We start from the raw sequence: 23,236 nt of genomic DNA, 5'->3' as shown, positions 1-23,236 counted from the left end.
TTTTCCCAAGCTTGTTCAGTCACTGGCTAAATATAAGGCACTGAGTTATTTTGTTTGCACTCTACTTTGCAAATATGGCTATTTTTGGATTCCTTCAACACTTCTCTCATGAGGACAGAGAGGCGAGGGCTATCGTCTTTCCCGTGGCCTAGTACAATTAAAAATTCAATGGCTTTATACCTTATTTGTAACTTTACATCCTAACACGATTCACACTATGCTTTTGCTAAAATGGCTCTGTGATATTACTGATGTTTACACGTTTTACACTGACATAAAGCCCAAGGTTCATAGTTTCTTTTACAGGTGGGACAAAAGATGTTAGTTATGAACTGTAGTCTCTTCCTCCTCCCCCTCCTTCTCTTGGGGGCTTGGTAGCGTCCTGGCTTCTCAGCTGCTGGTAGAGTGATTTACCAAAATATGGATATGAACTAGTATCAATAGCCAACTGAGATGGACAAAGACTCTTTAACCGTTTTAAGGTTACAGAGTGTATGTTTATTAGCAGCGCTGGGCCAGTGCTGGATCTTCCCTTAATACACACGGCCCTGAATGCAGGTAAATACAGGCTTTTTATTTACAGTAGTATTGAATACAAATACATATTTATAATCCAGTTACCACCCACTCTCCACTTCCTATGCTAATTAAGAAAAAAAAGCAATTAAGCATGCATAGTTTGTTCCTTGAAATGGGTTGGTGGTCTTTTTATGAGGAGGGGTCACAAAAAGGAGGAAGGAATATATCTCTTGCTTGTCCTGACCTTTCAACCTTTTCAATGCAGAGTGACAAATGGACACTTGGCTGGGCTCCTAGTTTCATGTCTTCAATGGGTTTCTGATTTGCAATTGTCTTATGTTCTTGAAGTTCCTTACCAGATTCTTTGTTTCTCATTACAAGCCCTGCTGAACAAGCATAAGTTAACAGACAATTAGTTATTAGCCAATGATTAACCTCTAATTTTAGCAAAGCCTCTCTATCTACTTTTAATTTTAGCAAGGCCCATCTATTTATTCTAATTAGCTTTAGCAAGGCCTATTTTTAATTAAGGCCTTAGCTTCTCTAAAATCTTGAATTCTTCAAAGTTTATGTCTCAAGAGGTTCCTGGAAAAGTTTCACGTTTTGGGTGGGGAACTAGGTGGTCTTCTTTCTGTAGAGACACAAGGAAAGCCTCTCCCCCACAAAACTAGGGAACTGACAGTACATAAAAGGGTTAATTATAGTAATTCAGCTTTCAGGTTCTGTAATTTGCACCAACTGTTGGCTCTGCAGGCTTTGGCTATTCCCACCTGTCTGAGAGCATGGGAGGCACAGCCCTTAATGCCAATTCCTAGGCCATTGGCTTTTTGAGTCACATCGGCTCCAGTATCAATGAGTCTTGTCAGAGTCACTTTGCATTGGCATGTGAGAAGATGTAATATGCTGTGTCCAAAAAATCTGTGGGACCCTGTCGTGGTTTTGAACCAGTAATTAACAAAAAGGGGAAAAAATAATTATTTATTTCTTGCTGTGAGATATGGATTAAAATAAGAGCAAACCAGGCATAAAACTTAAAAGGAATAAAGAAAAGTTTATTGACAAACTACAAGAATAAGAACACCAGAATAAACTTTTAGAAAAACCTTTTCATTTCTCACTGCTCACTATTCTTTCGTTCACATGACAACAGAGACAAAAACTTTATAATTTTGATGGTTTAAACAGTTCTAATTTTCTTATAGTCTTTTCCTCAGTTTTTGTAGAGAAACAGAAGTTCCTTTCTGTTAATTTATGGAGTTTCTCACAAGAAAGCTATTTTGTTATAGTTTTCTGTCTCCTTGATATCAGCTGCTCAGAGCTGCTGCTATCAAAGTTCACTCCTCTCATTTCACATCACTCTGAAATGTGTTATGGGTCATAAGTTTGGGGATAGCATTTTTAAGGATAAGTTAGTCAAAGGCAAACAGTATTTTTTATCTGTTTCTATGCGCTTCACTAGAAAACAGTTTTCTCATTGCCTCTCAAGGCTTCAAATCTCCCAGCACTTCACTATACCACAATTACTCTGCTTTTTATTCAAATTCACACTTTGAACACTCTATTCCTCCCCATACTCTATTATGAATTAAAGGAGTTCTTTTCAGGACTTCATTGTCCATCTCCATAGTTTTAACAGAAAGATATTTCAGCTTAATTAAAGCATCTTCTTAATTCTCTACCTTTCTTGAAGTCTCTTTTCTTTCTTGCCACTAGTAGTTTATAAAGTCTCTTCTCATGTTGATCACTCTCTTTTTTTCTCTCTGGATAAAAAGATTAATCCGCAAGTCTTATCTGGATAAGAAAGAGTTAAAATCCTGCCCAAGCTTTTGTAGATGGTTCGGTGATTTCTGCTGAACAGGAGCTGGAGCTGTCTGCGATGAAAAGTTCTTCATAGCTGCGTGGTCGGTGTCTTTGCTTGCTGCAGGCCTAGAGCTCCTTTCTTTCTTCACTCAGCAGTTTTCTAGTGAATGTAGTTACAGCAAAACCTCTAGCTGAACCAGAGATCGGGCCGGGCCCGGCCCAGCCCGACCTAGCCCAGGGCAAGCCTCATCTCCCGGCCGGGAGACGAGAGACGCGGCGGGCCCGGCCCGGCCCCCGCCCAGCCGCATGGCTTGGGCAGAGAACCGGAGGCCAGCCGGAGCTCCGCCACCCTTCACAGTCAAGAAACAAAGAGCACTACAGACTTCTGGTTGGACACTTTAAAGTGAGGTTCACAAGTTGATTCTACTTTTCAATGGCTAAAACTGCTGTCAATTCTCAGCAATGACCGATAATTGGTCAAGAGAAAAGACTCCCAAGAGCCCCCAGCAACTTTAACTTCCTTAAAAGTAAACTAACCCCATGACAGACCCCTGTGGAACCAAACCCACCTCCCCTCTGTTCAGCTATCGGGGGTGCAGATAGGGGTGCTGCTGGGAAAAGTATGAGTTGGGCAATATTGCTGCCAGCTGGGACCACACAGGGCAGCTAGGGGGTCCAAGCCATTGTCAGGAAAATTAATCCACAAACACCAGAGGTTTATGTCCAAAAAGGAGACAGACGAGTCCTTTTTCTTTATTCGAATAAAGGGAGAAGCCATGGGGCATTCCCCTGGGGTCTCTCAAATTTTTGGAGGGCGCAGCCTCCTTTTTATCCTAATTCCCGGCCGCTTGTCCCTTCTCTCTTTCCCCATAGGCTGAGGTACTTGAGAGGTACAGGCTTCCCGGAACGCCTGATACCTGGGATACCTTTCCCCTCCCCCAGTGCATAATCCCTTCTTAATTCTTAACTTTTGTGGAATTCATGGTGCTCTTTCAGTGCCTCTTTCATCTTTCAGTGGAATCTATCCCATTGTTTCTGTTGTCTCTCACTGATTGCTGCATCTTATCAGCAGACCCACAGCTTGTTTGTAAAGACAAACCCGTCATTCCTCTCACCATGATATTTATTTCCCCCATTGAATCAGAGTCAATAACTCCTGGCAACACAAATAATCTTATTATCGAGGTGGACGATCTACCAACAAGCAAAGAGTGGTAACCAGGTTTCAAGGGTCCAGAAATTCCTGTAGGGAGACAAAATACTGAGCAATCAGTTAATGTTACTGTGTTACTGGTTGATATGTCCAGTCTGGTGCTCCCTGGGGTGGCTGGACATAGGTCAGAGCCGGCCCGGTGTGGGAGGGCTGGGCTGGTTGGAAGCTGGCAGCTGCTCCTGGTTGCTGCGTCTGCTGCTGCATCAGCAGTGAGATTTGTGTCTACACACGTCCGGCATCCTGTGCTCCGAGATGAGTTTTCCTGTAAAGGCTGGCCATTCTGGTGAAACTTGAAGCTGCATAGATTAGCTTTAATTTCTGAGTCGCCTAAGGTGGTTTTCCATTGTGGTTTTCCCCCCCTTGGGCTAAGTTGCATGGGGGCCACAAAGTTTTCTGCTGTGGTATCAAAGTCTCTGTCCTTATGAGCTTTCTTTTTTATCTGTAGCCAATTGTTATGAGTATGCCAAGGGAATAAGTCCAGGTCTTTTTTGGGGCCGGGGTTGAAAGGGTCCAGTTCCCCTTCACTGCCAGAGTCAGTGTCCACCGCATAAGCGTCCCGTCCCATCCAGTGGCTCTGGGATTGCTGGCGCTCTGGGATTGCTGGCAGTATAGCAGTGAGACTGGAGGGGGTGACTGGGCTTTATCCCTGGTGCTCATCGGGGAGGGCATGTGGATGGGGGATGGGGAGCGGGACCTGAGCAGGTTTCGGTCTGGCATGGTTGACTGGGCTGTCTTGGAGATAGCCTTGAGAGCAGCCTCACCACCCCCCTCCCTTTTAATCGTGTCCATAACCACCCTCCAAGCAGGGAGCATTCACAGCTCTGGCTTGTGTCCAGGGAGGGTGACCAGGTTGTAGAGCTTAACGCCAACCTTGTCCCAGAAGAAGAGGGTAAAAGCAGAAGAGGGAGTGGCATCGGGAAACATGCATGACACCCATGGTAAAAGTGACTTAGTCGTGCTTTAGGATGGAGGAACCCATGCTTGCACAGAAGAACGAGCATGGTTTCATTAATGTCTCTCTCTTCGGACACATTCTGTCCCATAGTTTCATTCCCCTGGCTCACCTGTCGAGTCGCAGCTGATCAGGTGATTGTGGGCCCAGATGCGGTTCTTTCACCGCCATGATAAGTTCCAGGGGCGCGCTGTCTGCCACCAGTTAGACCGGTCCTTTTCCTCACATGGGGGACCAATTATCGGCAATGAAGAGAGATGGGGACAGCTGACTCGGTGATCAGAATTCTATTTTATTGTGGGCTACATAAGCTTATATACTATTCTAGGAAAGCTAGTAATTTTTTACTACAATGATTGGGTTAAACATCATACAAACATATAAACATACATTTTTTGCAGCATCTCTTCTACTTGATTCAATCTTTTTCCTGTCACCAGGCTTGATTCAATCTTCTTGCAATCTTCAAAGTTCTTTTTGTTCCTGACAAGGTATTCTGGCTATCAGATCTCTTATGCTAGTCAAGTCCAAGGTACTTTCTAATTTCATCATAAGAGGTCAGTGAAAATACTCACTTCAAATGCTTTTGCATCTCCTGACGGGTGAAGGATCAGGCCTTGACGAGTGAGTGTATCTGCCCAAGACATGTCGTGTTTCTGCGATCCTCCAGGTATAGCAAACCTGAAGATTTGCTGGCTCTGAGAGGTGTCCCACTCAGAGGAAGATTGCTGGTCACAGGCCCACTGCAGTCCAGGAGAGCTCAAAGGGCCCCATCTTGGACTGCTGTTTATAGGGTTGCAAGAGGATGGGCTTTAGTCATAACAGTGTTTCATCCTGGCCACAGTTTGGGTCAGCACTTTCTTTGAAAGTGTGAGAATAAGAAAGTTATGCCATTCAGGACAGAGAAATATTTTCCAAGGCTGGTCATGAGAGAAACAGAAGCTTGTTAGGAGTTCCTGAGAGCAAGTAGTGTTTTTTGATAAGCTCAGAAAGAGCTGAGCCCAGGTGGTGTTTTCAAGGACGAGGTCTAACAAGCTTTTTCTCAGATCACACTGAAGCCTGGAAATGAGTGGGGGGGGGGGGGGGGGGATGCACCACCACATAAGCAATGCACCTTAACTTTATACAAAAGATTGTTTATAGTGATTAAGAAAGATACATCACTAGTGACTGTAATACTTTACTCCTTCATCCAGATCCACAGTCATCAGCTGGGGGAAGCTGTCACAGCAAAGGACTGGAGAACCACTCCACCTTTGCAGGCAACAAGGCTTCTGACTTCACTGTGAGAGTAGCCCAGCTTTTATCATAAACAACCTACCATTACTTCTAATGCAGGAAAATCTAGTCTAAACTAGGACAAATATAGTTTTTGGCGCCCAACGTGGGGCTCGAACCCACGACCCTGAGATTAAGAGTCTCATGCTCTACCGACTGAGCTAGCCGGGCTCCCGGGGTTTGGCTGGGTGTTCAGTCCAGAGCAGGCTTGCACAGATCCAGAAAAAAAGGAAAAAACAAAAGTCCGGGGAACTCTGCCTCAGCTAGCTAAAACTAACTAAAAACCAGGGAGAAGCTCTGTCCCGCTGTCTGTCCGTGCTGCAGACAACACAGTCCAGGAGCGAGATGTGTGGGAGTGATGTTTTCTTTAACACAAACTGCGGCTTCTTCTACCCCCCTCTCTTGCTCTCAGAGTCATTCTTAAAGGTGCAGAACTTAATATATAACATAAACCAGACGATTGGGGATACCAGTATCATAAAGTCACCCCAGGACACTGTCACAGCAAAGGACTGGAGAACCACTCCACCTTTGCAGGCAACAAGGCTTCTGACTTCACTGTGAGAGTAGCCCAGCTTTTATCATAAACAACCTACCATTACTTCTAATGCAGGAAAATCTAGTTTTATTCTCCTGTTGGGTTTCTCCTAAAGCCTGGCCAGGGCTCAAGGAGGAACCAAGGGAGTTGTCTGATCCTGCATCCTCAAACAAGGCCAGATGTGGCCTTGTCCAGTTTCTATATATGGAAAGTTAAATACATGTTTCCCCAATGAATGGATACATATATCGTATTGCTAATAATACTTTGTTAATGAGTGGATGCATATAACATTTGGTTGGAAGGTTCATCTAGAGGTCAACTTTGGCTCAGGGCCTGTTGTTCAGGTCTTAGTACTTCACAGGGGAGAGAATATATAATGAAGGGTTCATGAGTTAAGGACAGAGAGCTATCACTCACCAAATACCGTTACAGGCAAAATAGGCTGGAATTAGAGATATTAATTGAATTTATTACTAGCAAAATCAGAGCAGAACAATGAGAAGTAAAATAAGACCTTAAAAACACCTTCCCCCCATCCCTCCCTCCTTCTCAGCTCTAACTCCTCCCTCCCTCCAAGTGGTGCAGGGGTACAGAGAGTGGGGGTTGCAATCTGTTAATCACATGTTGTTTCTGCCATTGCTTAGAGAGGAGTCCTTTTCCTGCTCCAGTGTGGGGTCCCTCCCATGGGAGACAGTTGTCCACTAACTTCTCCAATATGAGTCCATTCCACGGGCAACAGATCTCCATAAACTGCATGAAATGTGGGTCACTCTTTCATGGCTGCAATCCTTCAAGTACAGGCTGCTCCTGCACAGGCCTCCTACAGGGTCACAGTGTCTTCTCAGGCATTCACCTGCTCCATTGTGGGTCTCCTCCATGGGCTGCAGGGGGGTGTCTGCAACCTTGTAGTCTTCCATGGGCTGCAGAGGGACAGCCAGCTTCACCATGTACTTCACCATGGGCTGCAGAGGAATCCTAGCTGTGGTACCTGGAGCACCTTCTCCCTTCTCCACTGGCCTTGGTGTCTGCAGAGTTGTTCCTCTCACATATTCTCACCCCACTTTCCTCTGGCCTCAATTACATCATCTTCTTCTTCTTCTTCTTCTTGACATGGAGGAAGCTTTGAGCCATTGACCACTACCCTCTGGATTCAACCATCTGACCCATTCCTTATCCATCGAACAGTCTCTCCAATTTAAAGGGAAGGATGTTGTGGGGGATGGTGTCAAAGGCTTTACAGGAGTCCAGATAAATAACACCTGTAGCCCTTCCCTTGTTCACTGATGTAGTCACTTCATCATAGAAGGCCACTAGGTTGGTCAGGAAAGACTTGCCCTTGGTGAAACTGTGCTGTCTGTCTCGAATCACCTCCCGGTCTTCCACGTGCCTTAGCTAGGAGGATCTATTCCATTATCTTCCCAGGCATACCAATGAGACTGACAGATCAGTAGTTCCCAGGGTGCTCCTTTCTACCCTTTTTAAACATGGGTATGGTGTTTCCCTATTTCCAGTCACCGGGGATGTCACCTGGCTGCCATGACTTTTCAAATATCATGGAGAGTGACTTGGCAGCTACATCAGCTAATTCCCTTGGGACTTTGGGATGCATCTCATCAGGTCCCATGGACTTACGTACAATCAGGTTCCTTGGGAGTTCATAAGCTTGTGTTAGACCCACGCCAGAAGTGAAGACTAACCCAGGTTCTTGTTAATAGATCCCTTGGGGTGGATTAGAGTAAAATGACACTGAATGATTAGTGTTTGCAAATATATGTGTGTAGGGTTTATTTTAGAACAATTTGGTTGCAGTGGAAAGCAGGTATGTAGCCATTTTGGTTATTATTATCTATAGTAATACGGCAATATGAAGGCATAAAAATATCACTTAAGAAAATGTATAAGGGAAAAGAAAGAGAAAGAAAGGATAAGAGCAGAAACATATCACCACCAATGAATCTCACAATGAGACTTGATTGTTGCAATTGTCTATTGGTCGAAGTGATGGTTGTAGTCTTGTTGAAGTGATGGTCACCATCTTGATCTGTTGGGGTGGGCAAAAAAGCCCATGAAACACAAAATACAATGGGTTAATATATGCTCAGGCTAGGTGGGAACTCCCAGGTACTTTCCCTGAGGGGCTGGGAGCTTTCAGTCCTGTCTTGGGGTGACTTTATGATACTGTAACCCCTATCATCTTCTTTATGCCCAGACATGGGTACTGTAACTTTAAGCTAGGTCTGGGAGAGGGAGGGAAGCTGGGGGAATTCTTTCTGCGGTTTGTGTTCAAACACACATCCTCCCTCATTCTTTCTCAGTAGAAAGAGGGAGAGTTAATAGCTTTGCTTTTAGCTAGCTTCTTTTTTGTTGGCTGAGGCAAGAAGTTTTCCCGGGACTGCATGCAGCTCCTCCATTGACTTCTGTGGCTTCTTCTGGAACTGCTCAGCTTTGCTCTGGTCCGAGAACAGACCATAGCCAAGAGTCAGTGGGGTGGCCCCAGGATGCTGCATCCTGGCTCCAGACCTCAGGAGGAGCTGAGGCACACCTACAGAAAAAACTCTAAATCCACCTGCTTTCTCTGCAGTGAGAAGGTTTTAATATTTAACATTATTTTTTTACCCTGCCTGCATGCACTCTGTGTGTGTTAAACAGTTTTATTCACTTTCCTCCAAGAAATTCCTTTCATTTGGTAGGGGGAGGGAGTGCCGAAACCTGCCTTCTTTAGAGGAGATGTTAATTTCAGGATGTTTCCTCCTAACTTATCTCAAACCGAGACAAGTCTTCTGGTGAAAGGCCTCAGAAATGAGCCTGGACACACTTTGGGGGTCTTTGATGGTTTATGACACCTTCTAAGACATGACAGCTGCCTCTCACCTCTGTGCAGTTGAGCCAGTTATGTCCAGTCAGAAGGGATTAATACCCTTAGGCCTATGTTTGAATGTCCTGTGTGAATGTGACTGTCCTCGTTTAGGGTAAATTAGGGAGGAAAACTCCAAATGGGGATTTTCCCAGGGAAATGCCCCTCTCTACCAACTGGTCCGGGAAAGGGAAAAAAAAATAAAAAAAAATAAAATAGAATTCTTTGGAGAGAAGTGGAAAAAGCTGTTTATTTAACAGAAATTTGAATAATATTAAATAATAAAACCTCTTGCTGTTTGATGGGATGGGAAGTCTAGGAAGAAAAGTCCTTTTCATGTGGTGTAGCTCGGCTTGCTCAGGTTTTTTATCAGTTCCTCCGGCGCTGGAAAGTGCCGAGGCCCAGGCCCCGGTGGGCCACAGGCGTGAGCTCCCGGGGTTTGGCTGGGTTTTCAGTCCAGAGCAGGCTTGCACAGATCCAAGAAAAGGAGAAAACAAAGGTCCAGGGAACTCCTCTGCCTCAGCTAGCTAAAACTAACTAAAAGCCAGAGAGAAGCTCTGTCCCGCTGTCTGTCCGTGCTGCAGATACCACAGTCCAGGCGCGGGATGTGTGGGAGTGATGTTTTTCTTTAACACAAACTGTGCGCTTCTTCTTCCCCCTCTCTTGCTCTCAGAGCCAGTCTTAAAGGTGCAGAACTTAATATATAACATAAACCAGACGATTGGGGATACCAGTATCATAAAGTCACCCCAGGACAGTGACTGTTATAAATTCACTTCCCCGGGGCTGTGGGGGGGTGAGAGTTTTACAACTTCTCCAGTTTGTGTAAGGGAGAACAGTTGTCATGATAAAAAGAACCATCCCATCTCTGCAGGATGTGCCTCATCTCTGTTTATAGCTTCCTTGGTAGGTGTTCCCCTCTGTTTTATGCATACCAGAGGCTGTGCCACCACACACCCAAACATACCTACCCCTAAGGCAGCGCAAACTTGGCCTCAGAAAAGCACCCTGCTGCCTCCACAAATGTCTAATTCTTTTGAGTCATTAGCCATCAACATTTCAGTCTCTCACAACCTGATCTTCCCTTATAGCGGGAAGCACTTTCTTCCCCCAGTCCCCATCTTGCGGTCCATCCACTTGAGAGGTGTGGGAAGAGAGGCTGCAATTGAAGACAGGCAAAAAAGTTGTTGAGTACCTCAGCCTTCTCATCTGTTGCTAACAGTTTGCCAGCATTGTTTATCAGACTGTTTATTTCAACCTCATTGCAACTTAAAATATTCCATGTCCATAGGAAACAATTAGGGACATGGTTTAGTGCTGGACTTAGTGCTGGGTTAATGGTTGGATTCAATAGTCTTAGAGGTCTTTTCCAACCTTAATGATTCTACGTTTCTATGAAATTGAAAGAGAAATGGATTTGTTTTCAAGATGATAGTTAAGAAGACCTGCCCATGTGTATTTTCATTATACTGTATGAGGATGCTTCTATGGATTTAGAAAACTAATTTATCTCCTTGGTGGGAGAAAATTGTTATAAATGAAATTCAGACAAATTTATCAATAACAATTTTATTGAAAAATTTGCAAAATCGAATTTTGGAAACAACCATATTAAAAACGAGATTCACTTAATAAATTATAAAAAGTTTAATATAAACAAAAAGACAATTAGGAGACAAAGGAAATAAAGCAAAGGGTTAAAACGGACGGGTGCCCTGGCGGGTTGCCAGGAACACACCTGGTATCTTGGGAACACTCTTTTTATCCCATCCTGCTGTGAGGGTTTAATGCATATTCAAAGCCTGTCCCCTCCCTGGTTCTGCCTTCTTAGAACATGCTCTGTATGGGGTTTTTTCTGCTGGTCAGCATTATTTCTGCTGGTCATCATTATTCTTGCTGACCAACATTATTTTGCATCTGGTTTCCTTTCTTCTGTAAATGGTCAGTGTTGATAACAGTCCGGGCCCCTCATCCTTCCTTTGAGGGCAGCTGGGCTTCATATCTTTCCCCCCTGCTGCCAACGGCCTGATCTTGGCTTCAGATAACAGCTTGGGCTCTATTGTTCTTCTCCTGATAACAGCTTGGGCCCCACTGTCTTTGCCCTCTGGGGTTTCCTTGCTTTGTACCTAGGAGACTCCTTTAAGATTAAAACTTGTTAGCAAGAAAAAAGTACATACATAGCCAAAAAGTATTTAACATATAATATTCATCTTAATACTTGCGAAAGCCAATATCACAATACAGATTTATAACAAACCCCTCCTCTTCTTTTTTTATAAATTAGCAATATTTTTTTTTTAACTTGTCGTATTTGTTCATTCTTTTCACAAATTAATTAAGCTGTTTTTTTTTTTATAAGGATTTTCTACATTATTTCATTTTCTTAATACTATGATTTTTTTGTTTTTGCCATTCCAGATGTAGCCAATTTCAGGTCTGTAGGCATTTGCTATGCCCTGAGCTATATTGGTGATTAGCCAAATTAAACAGGGGATTAAACAAGGAAGAAATATTAAACCAGCTGTAGCACATAGGGGAAGAAACCAAGTTTCTTCTACTATATCCCTGATACATTATCCCACCAGTTAGTGGTCATCATTAACTCCCATTTTTGGACTGGCACATGGGCTATTTTTCTGATATCCTTGGTGATATCTGGAACGGCATTTTCATTGTCATTGAAAACAACAATCTCATGTATTAATTTTCTCACAGAACTCCCCTTCTTTTAGCCAATAAATAGTCTAAAGCCAGCTTATTCTGATATATTGCAGCTCTGGCTTTTCATTGCTGACTGGCTATTAATTCCATAGCCCCAGCTGTTTTATTGGTTATGATTTCTACAACAGCTTGGAGTTTCATAATGCAAAAATTGGGGTTCAATATCCCCAACTTCCAACTTGTGCCAAAGAAGCTGGCCCATATGTTTCCAGTATGTGTTCAGGGGCCATTTCTCATCTCCCCATTTTTGAGGTGTTCTAAACTATTTCTTTTTTATTTCTTTCTAGATCTTCATAAACCAGCACCCCCAATTGATTTCCGTCTGGTCCTGACAAAAGGAAAAATCTTGGTTGAATCATTCCCAGAGTACAACTCCCTTTCCATTGCAAAGGGAGCTTTGGGTATGCCCTTTTCCCACATAACCTAAAATAAGACATCTGGTGCTTTCTAATGGTCATTTTTCTGTTGATTCATATTTCTCCAAAATTTGGATATTTCTGGGATTCCAGAGTAAGGATTTTTCTCTGTACCATTACATTGGGAGAATCTGGATTTATTACCTATTGGTATGTAAAAACTCTCGCTCGCGGTGAGAGACTTCTCCAGGGTCAAGCTGTTCAAGTATAAGCAATTTATTATAAGGGTAAAAAGAGGAGAGACCCGTGTCCGCCACCAGCCTCGGCGTCCAAGTGGTCTGGGGGAGGGGAGAGAGAACAGGTAGAGCAGGGGAGGTGAGGTTGGAAAAGGGGAGGGAGGGAGTAAGAGCAACAGAGGGAAAGAGGGAAAAACCAGAGGGAGAGAGCAGGGAAGACGAGAGGGGTTGGAGCAGGGAGAGGGGGCTGTGAGTTAAGAGTGGGGGAGAGGGGTAGAGGGGTAAGAGGTAAGGGAGAGGGGTTCAGAGGTAAGAGAAAAAAGCTAAGAGATAAGAGCTAAGAGAGAGAAGTTCTTGTTACAATTCAATATATGCTTTCCTATAGTGAATATTCTAGTTCTTAGTAACCAATCACCATGAGACACACCCACTAAAGAATTTACATACAGACTATGCACTTCCCTATATTAACATACAGTGTTGCATTTTAAACTCTACACAGCTTTACAAGTTCTTTCCTTGCTTCTTTACCTTTGGACTTTTCTATCAGCAGAAGGACATTGTTTTGTCAACAGGGATTCTCCTCTAGCTGGCTAGGCTACTGTTCTTTGGTTAACCAGTACTCAGTATCCTAGGACTCAAAGCAAGCTTTCATTTCTACTTTGATTCTAGCCTTCATATTTTCAGAATCTTCTGACAAACAATCACATTCATAAGGTTTCCCTGTTTCACCCTCCCCAACAATTACCATATATACAATTCTTTCTCTTTTACTTTTATTTGGGTCTAATACAGAGTTGGTTTCTCTGGAACTTACTATGTACAAGTTTTATTACCAACTTTATACTTTTAACCAGGAGTATTCTTCACTTCATGAAGAAATTTTCTCCATTTAATTGCTGTTTGAGCTTTGCTTACAGGTTCTGACATGAGGTTCATACAGGTCTAGGTTGCTGTGTTGGCTTTTTTTTTTTTTTTCCTTACCATTTGCTCTCTTACTAAATCTTGGTTCTTTCCCCTGGCAGCTATCGTGAAGCAAATCCATTTTTCTCTTTTTGGACAAGTGTTTTTCAATCTGTTACTACTTGTTCCTAGATTTTCTGTGGTCTAATATTTTCCCCTTTATGTATACAGATATTTAACTTGGATGGGTTATAGCAGTGACTATTGATATTGGTGTGGGTAATAAGAAAGGAAGCCCGGTGTCTTTCCATGTAAAGCTTTCGATAGCATTTGTAACATGGCTTTGCTGGTGTCCCAAAAGGGAAAAGGATAAGTGACAGAAGAAGGAATAATAGGGGTCCAGTATGGCTTATACCGCCACCCACTCTGCCTATGAGGTTGCAGCTCACAGCAGGTGTTTTATATTCTTCTCGGTGGTGAGTTGTAGTGGTCAGTCTGGTCTTGCCCCCTATTTCCTTGTCACTTCCTCTTTTGTAATTTCCAAGCAAATCTCTTTTGACACCTTTTAACAGCAGTTTCCCACCGTTCCTCAGGTATTTCTTACTCAACACACACTAGTAATTTCCCATTTCTCAGTTAGGCGTGATTCTTAGCTCATCCCTTGGATCATTTGGATTGTCTCAGTTCATTACCGCCGGTCTCTGCTCAAGAGTACATTTGGTATCACTTGGTTTGGGTGTTACAGTCCAGTTCTCAGGTCTTTTGACCTTATTGGTGTGAATCCAACTTCACTCTTTGGTCCAGATTGCAGCTTCTCTGCCTTAATTATCAGTAGTACCTGAAAACGATTTCTTAATAACACAGGGAGAGTGAAAACATCACATCAAAATTTTCCATCAGTATTCTTTAAAATTCTTGGGTTAAACGAAATTTAACAGTAAACATAGGAGCCAATCTCTTTCTGCGCGTTCAAATTAGTTAAACAAGAAAGGCTTGGTTAGTTTTGACTTCAAATAAATTACATTCATTACTTTTTTTACTCTTTGGTTAATATTTACTTGTTTAGCTTCACAAACTTCTTTTATCAGTTTCTTAGAACAAACCCCTTCTTTTTTTAATAACAAGAGTAAAAGAAAGAAAGGGAAAAAAAATAAGAAAAAAAGAGATCCTATTTCAAGAAATTAAACACCTTGATGAGGTTTTCAGAACCTAGCGAGCAAGACTACTTTTGCTTTGGTCTCATCATCCACCGGTCTGTTTCTCAGCTTTTGTTCCATTCCTTCTTTCCCATTCACAGCAGTTCTTCAGGCCATCTCTTTCCCCCGCCCCCGCTGCCGCAGCTCTGGGCCGAGCAGGCTGTTTCAGCAGCTCGCTCTGCAGTGGCCCATAGGCTGTCACTTGCGTGCAGACCCTGGGGGCAAAGCCCGTGCTCCATCTCTCCCCGTTGTGCCGTTCCTCCACACACAGGACTGGCATTTTCAAACACACTCAGCTCCCACCACAGCCGAGGGGCAGAGCCCGGAGTCCACAGCGCTCTGGTCTGGGGCTCCTCTGCTGGGCTGGCTCGCTCCTCAGCGGCAAACATCACCCAGCACCGCTGCTGGGCCGGCGAGCGCTCTCAGCAACCCCGCGCCCCTCGAGACCCCGGCACAGACATGGCGGGTCCCGCTCCAGCAGCACTCCTCACAAACTGCGCTCTGCACCCTTCATATCGGGTGGGAGAGGACTGGGAACCACCGCTCCGAGCCCTGCTGTTTGCCACTCACATGGACCGGGTCCTGCTACAGCCACTTTGCATAAAAGCAGTCAAACAACTCTTAAACTCAGCAACTCTCAACTCGGCATCTCCAGATCTTCTTGATATCCTCCCTCTCTGGTACAATCCTCATCTCTTAACCATGTTTGAAAGTTCTCACAAGCCAATGCCCGTTCCTGGAGTCAGCAAGACACTTCCTGCTCTTCTTCCAATTTCCACAGCTCCAATGAAAGAGATCGCAAACTTCTCTCTCCCTGCTACCTTTTACACTACATCCCTCTAGAATCTCCACTACACAAATTCCTCTGCCTCAGAATCAACTACAAATTCCAACACCTCCTTTTGGGGACCCTCCCCAAAGCCATCAAAGGTGCTAGACACAGCTCACATCAGTGCAGAGCAGATTACCTCCGCAGAAAGGCTGGAGAGACCAGTCAGCTAGCCAGCTACCTTTACTAACTAAAACAAACCTGCAGTTACCATTTTCACTCCCTTGAACAGATCTTCAGTCAAGCTAGAAATGAAGACACAGACATCATTCTTCTCTAAATTTCCTTCTACAAGTACAAAGGAGTCCATCTTCACACAGCTGCTTAATGTGAATAATCTCTAGTGTAACTTTTCTCATGACAAGATATGATCAGGTCTTTTATCTTTACAGGCATTTAGATACATTGACAAGTTTCTGACAATACATTTATATTTCAACAGTACTTGCAGCTTATATACTATGAGCAATCTGTAGCAAGAACCAGTCCTACAATTGTTTTTAAACTCTTCTTTCACAAAATAAGACTCATCTCTAAATTAACACATGTACTTATTAAAATAGACCAAGTTTAGAGTCTCCACAATTCTCTTCTCAATTGAAAACACCAACAATCCTAATTCTAATCTTTTAACTGGGTCCACTTCTGCTTCTGTAATAAGCACAGCTACAAAACAACACAAGCACTTCTAGAGACGTGCACTCTCTTGGCAAATTCAAAAGAACAAGAAATCATGGCAGTTCTGAGCCTGATCTTCAGTTAAACACACCATCACAATAACTCTTTAGCAATCATCAGAGAGATGATCAGCATTTCATATTGTGAAAAGAGAGACAAAATAATTTTCAGCAGCAGTAAAGAGATTTACAATAATCCACAGGATTTTGCTTTTAGGCTGGCACCAGGTTCTGCTGTTAAGAACCATGGGCTATGCCCATCAGCACGGGACACAAACAACTTTAGGGTTAACAGCTCTAACACTTATTGACAGACTGATAAGTTTTCACCTCAAGAAGTGACTACTATGCAAAGTACTGTAACTTGCCTCTAAAAATAAAATCAACCACAAAATTTTATGATATTCACTAAAGTAAAGGAATTGGAAGGCATACTAAGAAATGGGTTTGTTTCTCTACAAAACAAATATTGCAGTCACCCAAGAAAAAACAGAGCTTACTTCTTTTTTCCACTTTCTCCCAGGATGCATTTCTTGGAATTCTTCCAAGCCCCTCTCCAAACTTCTCTGCTCTTCCTGAAATCTCAAATTTTAAGCACCGACACAGCCTACTGCTGCAGAAGCCCACAGCACAATCACACACGGAATTCTCTCAGAACTCGGGAAAACAGGAGCTTGCAGCTTGCAGCTCCCTTGGTTTGGAGCTGATACCATACACCAGCACTGCTCCATATCTCACTCACACATCTGGCTAAGAAAAAGCTCTCTGAGACAGTCTGACACCAGTCCTTACTCTCGGAATCACAGAACTCAATGTGCCCGAGGTCTCATAAGACCCTGGCACAGAAAACTTGGGTCCCAGAGGGACTCACCCAGCTCTCTCACCATTGGGCATGTTCCTGGCCTGCTTCACAGCTTCAGGAGGTTCCAGGAGTTACTGAGAGCTCCTCCGAACCCCCTGTGCCTGGAGCAGGGAACCCGAACCAGCATCTGTGGTTCAATCCTGCCTGCCTGCAGCTGCCGGAACAACCTAAACACAGCTCTGCGGCTTGAGAGAGCTCCAAATGAGTTTAAACAATCCAGGGGCACTAAGACCTAGACAGCCCCTGCTCTCGCCTTACTCGAGGGATGAGCTGAACTCATCCCCTCAGGGCACCCTCTGTGCCCTGATCTTATCAGGGTCCGGCCTGACTCACTGCCGGCCACAGCTCCAGGAGTCCCCCTGCACTCCTGAGGCTGACCCGCCACTCCGTTTCAATACCTGGACGGGGAGTAGCCCTGGGAGCACGATCTCCCAGAAAAAAAACTTTTCATCACCGCCACAGTGGGGCAAAAAAACTTCTAAAAAACAACTCAAAAAACAAACAACTTCAAACACTGAATCACATACCAGCTCACCAAAGCGACCCCTCCCCTACAAGCAGCTCCCGTTGCCCAGGGGGGAGGAAAGGTGTGGAGGGAAGATCACCACTAAAGACAACCTTGACTCTGCTCTGAGACCAGAGCCGCCATCCCGCTGAGAACCGATTTGACGCAACACCCCCGCAGCTCCTGGACTACAAGTCCCAGCTCCGGTTTGCCACCCCGGGGCTCCAAGACAGGAGCTCGCAGGGAGGAAGAGAATCACTCCATGTGTGACCCAGTCCCATGGAAGACTCGTGTTCACTCTCACTCCAGCACAGCACAGAAAATCTTTCTTCTTTAACAACGCAATTCCAGAAAACAAACTTTAACGCAACAATCACACCTATTTACGCATTCTCACATCCGTTCCATTCAACTTCACTCAGTCACAGCAAGACAATAAGGTGCTCTTTACTTCCTAGTTACTTGTTAATATCTGCCCATGGGCACTGTAATATGTCAAATATCCCAAGTTTCTTGGATTATTCCTCAATTTGGCAGTTTTAAGTCCAAATTTCTTTGATTTAATCCTCAACTTGACAAAGTTTTAGAGAATCCACATTTTACTCTGTTTTCCCAGTGGATTGTGCCAGGAAAACCTTCAGCTCCCTTTCCCGAGGGGCTAACCCCTCCCTTGAGACCCAGTCCCAGTAACCCCGGGGGTATCTTGAAACCCCCGCTTTCCGCTCTCCCAAAGATTACTTACAATCCGTCTTCTTCTTTGGATCTTCGTGCACAAGAATTATGGAGCTAAATACCGCGGTTTTAGGGAGCCTTTTCCATTTTCTTTGCTTTATTCCTCTCCTTCTTGTCCTTGGGGTTTTGACCTGCAGCCGCCGGCCCACGCTAGGAGAAACAGAGCAGGGTCTGCTGAACTCAGCAGGGGCACGCCTGTTTCCCCGTTCTGGATCTCCGGTGGTCCTAGAGATGAGGTGCTTATCCCGGACGAGCCCCCAAATTATTAAAAATGAGATTCACTTAATAAATTATAAAAAGTTTAATATAAACAAAAAGACAATTAGGAAACAAAGGAAATAAAGCAAAGGGTTAAAAGGGACGGGTGACTTGGCAGGTTGCCAGGAACACACCTGGTATCTTGGGAACACCCTTTTTATCCCATCCTGCTGTGAGGGTTTAATGTATATTCAAAGCCTGTCCCCTCCCTGGTTCTGCCTTCTTAGAACATGCTCTGTATGGGGTTTTTTCTGCTGGTCAGCATTATTTCTGCTGGTCATCATTATTCTTGCTGACCAACATTATTTTGCATCTGGTTTCCTTTCTTCTGTAAATGGTCAGTGTTGATAACAGTCCGGGCCCCTCATCCTTCCTTTGAGGGCAGCTGGGCTTCATATCTTTCCCCCCTGCTGCCAACGGCCTGATCTTGGCTTCAGATAACAGCTTGGGCTCTATTGTTCTTCTCCTGATAACAGCTTGGGCCCCACTGTCTTTGCCCTCTGGGGTTTCCTTGCTTTGTACCTAGGAGACTCCTTTAAGATTAAAACTTGTTAGCAAGAAAAAAGTACATACATAGCCAAAAAGTATTTAACATATAATATTCATCTTAATACTTGCGAAAGCCAATATCACAATACAGATTTATAACAACCAGAATCATGGTCAGCGTTGAGCCTGGGATTGGCACTGGGTGAACTCTGAATCAGCCTCTGTTGCACTGATTCCCCCAAGTTCACCGCCTGTCCTTTGGAGAGCTGAATTTTTATACAGTTTTTATGGCCTGAGGCTGTGTAGTCTCAGGGTTTTTTCCTTCAATATTTGCTACATATTCATATTTTTCTGTTGGTTTGTTAACAAAGTTTCTGAGAAAGGGGGAGCGTCTCAGTAGTTTTACCCGAACTGGGTATTGAGATGCATGGTCCTGGAGAATCAGACCAGGTCAGTATCAGGCGTTAATCACTGGGTCTTCAGAGCACCTATCTTGCTTGGGTGGACCCGGTCCTCCTTGGTGCCATCCTTGTTCTTTGGCAAATTGATCTCCCTTGGCTCCCGGCTGCTGTGTTGCAATCCTTCGTTGTGTGTGTTTGATATATGGAACAATTTTATTTCTCCCCTTTTTTCTTATATACATATACAATAAAATGCAAATTATACAAACATATATTACAAAATCATACTTACATTTGCCTAAAATAAAAAGATCAGTTTCCATAACTGACCATGAAAATTTCATATATTTTTCGTGTTTTGTTTCTTTCTGAAGACATGTTAACCTGCAAATTCCTGGAGGTTAAAGTCATAGTCCATAAACCTCTTTGAGTAGACCAAAAAAAGGGGAGCAATATGGCTTTGTTTGGAATATCTGGTGTCTAAATTGATTGTACTGGGAAAGGCTGTGAAGTGTAACCATCTGTGATGTGCACTGAGGATGTGCATCCTGCTCATTGGGAAAAGATTCCTCACTTTATGGGCAGATTGAGGTCTGGGACTTTATTAAGAAACAGTCACATTTTTGAGTTTTTAGTGTCTTGGTTATTAATAATATTTTAAAATTATAGAAATTATACAATGGGGAATATATGGAAGCCACCTTCTCCAGCATGTGTTTCACCAGAGTGGGACTATTTGTGCTGAAATACTTCAATACTCTGAATATGTTCAAGATTATAAATAATCTGAAAATGCATAAGAAATGGGGGGGGGGGGGGGGGGAATTGGTAATATAGGATTCCCTGTTTTTGATGCATTTCTGTGTCCATCCCATGTGAGTCTGAGTAATTTGATTTCTTGAATAGTCTTGAATTGTAAAATCCTATTTGCTTTACTTCTTCCCCTGTAAAGGGTAGAGGGCAGCCCTCTTTCTGTGGGACTGATGACTGTAAAGAGGCCTTGAAGAATGAGTGTAAAGTCTTCACCTTAGTGTTGCTAGAATGTGTACCAGAATAACCATGTGAACCCATTTGAAGGTGTGCATGGCAGAGGTGGCACTGCAGCATTCCAATGTTCCCTGCCTATTTTTAGAGCAAGAAGTCATGACACCATGACTCCTTGAAGAAACACAATGAATTTCCCCATCCTTATTGGTGACAGCAGGCCCTGATAGCTGCTGATAAACAGTATCTCCATCCTTAGAGATATTCAAAAGCCATCTGCATGTGGTCTTAGGCACCTGATTGACTAGGAGTTCTTTAAAGGTCCCTTCCAACCCAAACTATTCTATATTAGGTGACCCTGCTTGAGCAGGAGGGCTGGACAAAATGAGATTCAGAGGTTCCTTCCCACTTCAACTGGTCTGTGACTCTGAAGCTGAGTGTCTCCATGACTGGAATGGCATTGCACCCACTGGACCTTAGTGCATCTTGAAGGTTATGGACAGTGGGGCAGGACGACAGGGCTGGAGTCAGAGCTGAGTCTATAAATTGTCTGCTCCATGTTGTCCACAGCTTTGTGTCCCTGAGGCTGAAAATCACTCCTTGCCTTCATGGTGCACTTTTGCAGTGGGCAAGGGGACTCTGCATTGCAGTGAGCATGGATTCACATAGGAGTAGAGGAGTCCACATGCAGAACTGGAACACTTTAGCAGCTGTCAGTGGGAGAGGCTGTGCTAGGCTGTGTTGTGGTTTGGATAATACTTTATGCCTTCTGGTGAATAACTGTCTTTCCCTCCCTCCTAGAATGGCAACAAGGAGAGCTCCCTTGACATGCTGGGCACAGACATTTGGGCTGCCAACACCTTTGACTCCTTCAGGTAAGTCAGTTTTAAAATGCTTTAAGAGAGAGATGGACTGTGGCCTCTCAGCCTTTGCCTGCATATCCATCCTGCCAGTACCCAAGCACCAGTGAGTACCCTGCCAGTACTCACATCACTGCTCTTACTCCTCTCCATCCCAATTTAACCTCTGGCCCTAAGCATAATCTACTTAAAGTATCCTATGTGCTTTGGAGAAGCTTCTGAATGGATTTTCAGTTCAAACACCTGAAACTGGTACTGATTCAACTACTTGACATCATCTAAAAGCTGCACAGTCAAGACTTCAGGCAGCTTTGAGCTACTGCTTCAGGTTTTTACTCTTCTTCCATTAAATGGAGGTGCGATCATGTGTTGGCTTTGCAGCTACTGGAAAGAGCTCTTCAACTCCTGCTTCAACATGGGGAAAGCAGTGAGATATGCTTTCTGTCCAGTTTTATGCATCTCTCCCTGTGCCTGGAGCACTGCAAGAGTCTGTGGGGGTTGAGTTCCCACCTGGCACTTACTCCAGGCCATTGGAACAGGTTGTGCAGGACCAGAGAGAACATCTCCATTGCATGGACCAGACCACTACCTGTTGCAATACCCTCTTTATACAGAGAGCAAGTATAGCTTTGCAAGGTGTGTGCTGGATCACACTGCATCATATATCAAAACTAGGGGTTTAGATCAAGCAACAGGAGCTCAGCATCTCAAAAAAAAAAAAAAAAAGAGTGAAAAATAAAATGAAAGAGACACAGAAGTATGAAGGTTGGAGGCCTGCATGCATCCATCCATCCTGCAGCAGGGAGTAGTGCCTTGAGAAATACCAGCTTTCCTTGCCTGTAGGCTCCTATGTGCCCTCTGCTCTTCAGCTCAGTGGTGTTTAGTAGTGGACTTTCTTTCTTTGTTTTTTCCCCGTTTTTCTTTCTAGTGGTGTGACATGGGACTTGCAGCCTGGAAAACTAGATTTTACCCAATTTCACAAGAAGCTGCAAAACACCTCCAAACACCTGTTGCCTCAAAAAGACAGAGAAGGGTGAGTGCTGTGCGTGGAATACCATGCTGAGAGGGACCAACTTGATTTTTATTTATACCTCAACATATGTTATACATGAAGTGAAAAATTACTATAGGGGCTATACACATGCTGGGAGCCTTAACATGTGTCATGTGTTAAGGAGGCAGAAAATGAAGGGGAGTCCTGTCCCTGGGGAGACCTCGCCTGGCAGCCAATGAGGGGAGAGAAAGCTTCTGCAATATGGATGCAAGCAACCCCCTCCTTTGCCAGCGGGGCAGACTCTCGTATGCCTGGGCAAAAATGACCAGGAAATCAGGCTATGGGAAGAGCCTTAGCACATAAAAGCAGTTAACTGCACCACAGTGGGGAATATTTTTCCAGCTTGGTCCCCTCCCCCCCACCTTTTCCTCCCTGTAGTCCTGCTTCCCTTTCCACACCTGTCCAACTGCCCTGATTCACCGCTTCCCTGAGTATGAAAAACAGAGTTCACTCTTTAAGATTTTTAAAAGTTTAATAAGGGATAAAAAGGGACAAATATCCAGCGCTGGGGTGTTTTGGGCCATTGGCCAAAAACCACATTGTTAGCTTAAAACAATGTTCTCTATATACTGTTACATTACTGGGGGTACATGCATATTCATAAGAGTTTATACATATTCAAACATTCTTGTGAGTTTAGGTGTTCCGGGAATGCTTTTGCTTGGTTTTAACCATTGACTTGTCCACATGCCATCCTTCAGATTAAATCAATATATTTTATTTCTTCTCATAGTTCCATCTTGTTGTTTTTACATCCCCTGATAACAAAGTCAGTAAATTGGGTTCTGGTTTTTTGTCACTGTTATCAATATCCTTTAATTCATGAATGAGTACTGGGGGGAATGAACTATTCAAACTGTAAATCTAAGCAAAGGTATCCATTGATGAAGCTAAGCAGATGGTGTAGTAGCTGTGATCCCATGAGATGCTGGAACAGAGAGAGAGAAGTGAGAGATGATGAAGACACTTTGCTCCAAGGGGGAAAAAGAGAAAGTCTCTGTTCCCAGAGATGATCA

At 43.9% G+C, this 23,236-nt stretch overlaps 1 protein-coding gene and 1 non-coding gene across 2 annotated transcripts in view; one reads left to right on the top strand and one right to left on the bottom strand.

The window, feature by feature from the left end:
- The window catches only part of LOC131592498 (CBP80/20-dependent translation initiation factor-like), a 565,386-nt gene that overhangs the window by 175,448 nt on the left and 366,702 nt on the right, over nucleotides 1–23,236 (top strand). The window contains exons 6-7 of the mRNA XM_058864047.1: nucleotides 21,108–21,181; nucleotides 22,095–22,199. Of these exons, the coding sequence (XP_058720030.1) occupies nucleotides 21,108–21,181; nucleotides 22,095–22,199 (179 nt within the window). The remainder of the gene's footprint in view (nucleotides 1–21,107; nucleotides 21,182–22,094; nucleotides 22,200–23,236) is intronic.
- Nucleotides 5,861–5,933, bottom strand: TRNAK-CUU (transfer RNA lysine (anticodon CUU)). Its single transcript has one exon. It is a non-coding gene; the product is annotated as a tRNA-Lys (tRNA).

Source organism: Poecile atricapillus, chromosome W (genome assembly GCF_030490865.1).
Source record: "Poecile atricapillus isolate bPoeAtr1 chromosome W, bPoeAtr1.hap1, whole genome shotgun sequence".
Taxonomy (NCBI): Eukaryota; Metazoa; Chordata; class Aves; order Passeriformes; family Paridae; genus Poecile; species Poecile atricapillus.
This window is presented reverse-complemented; position numbering and strand designations above follow the sequence as displayed.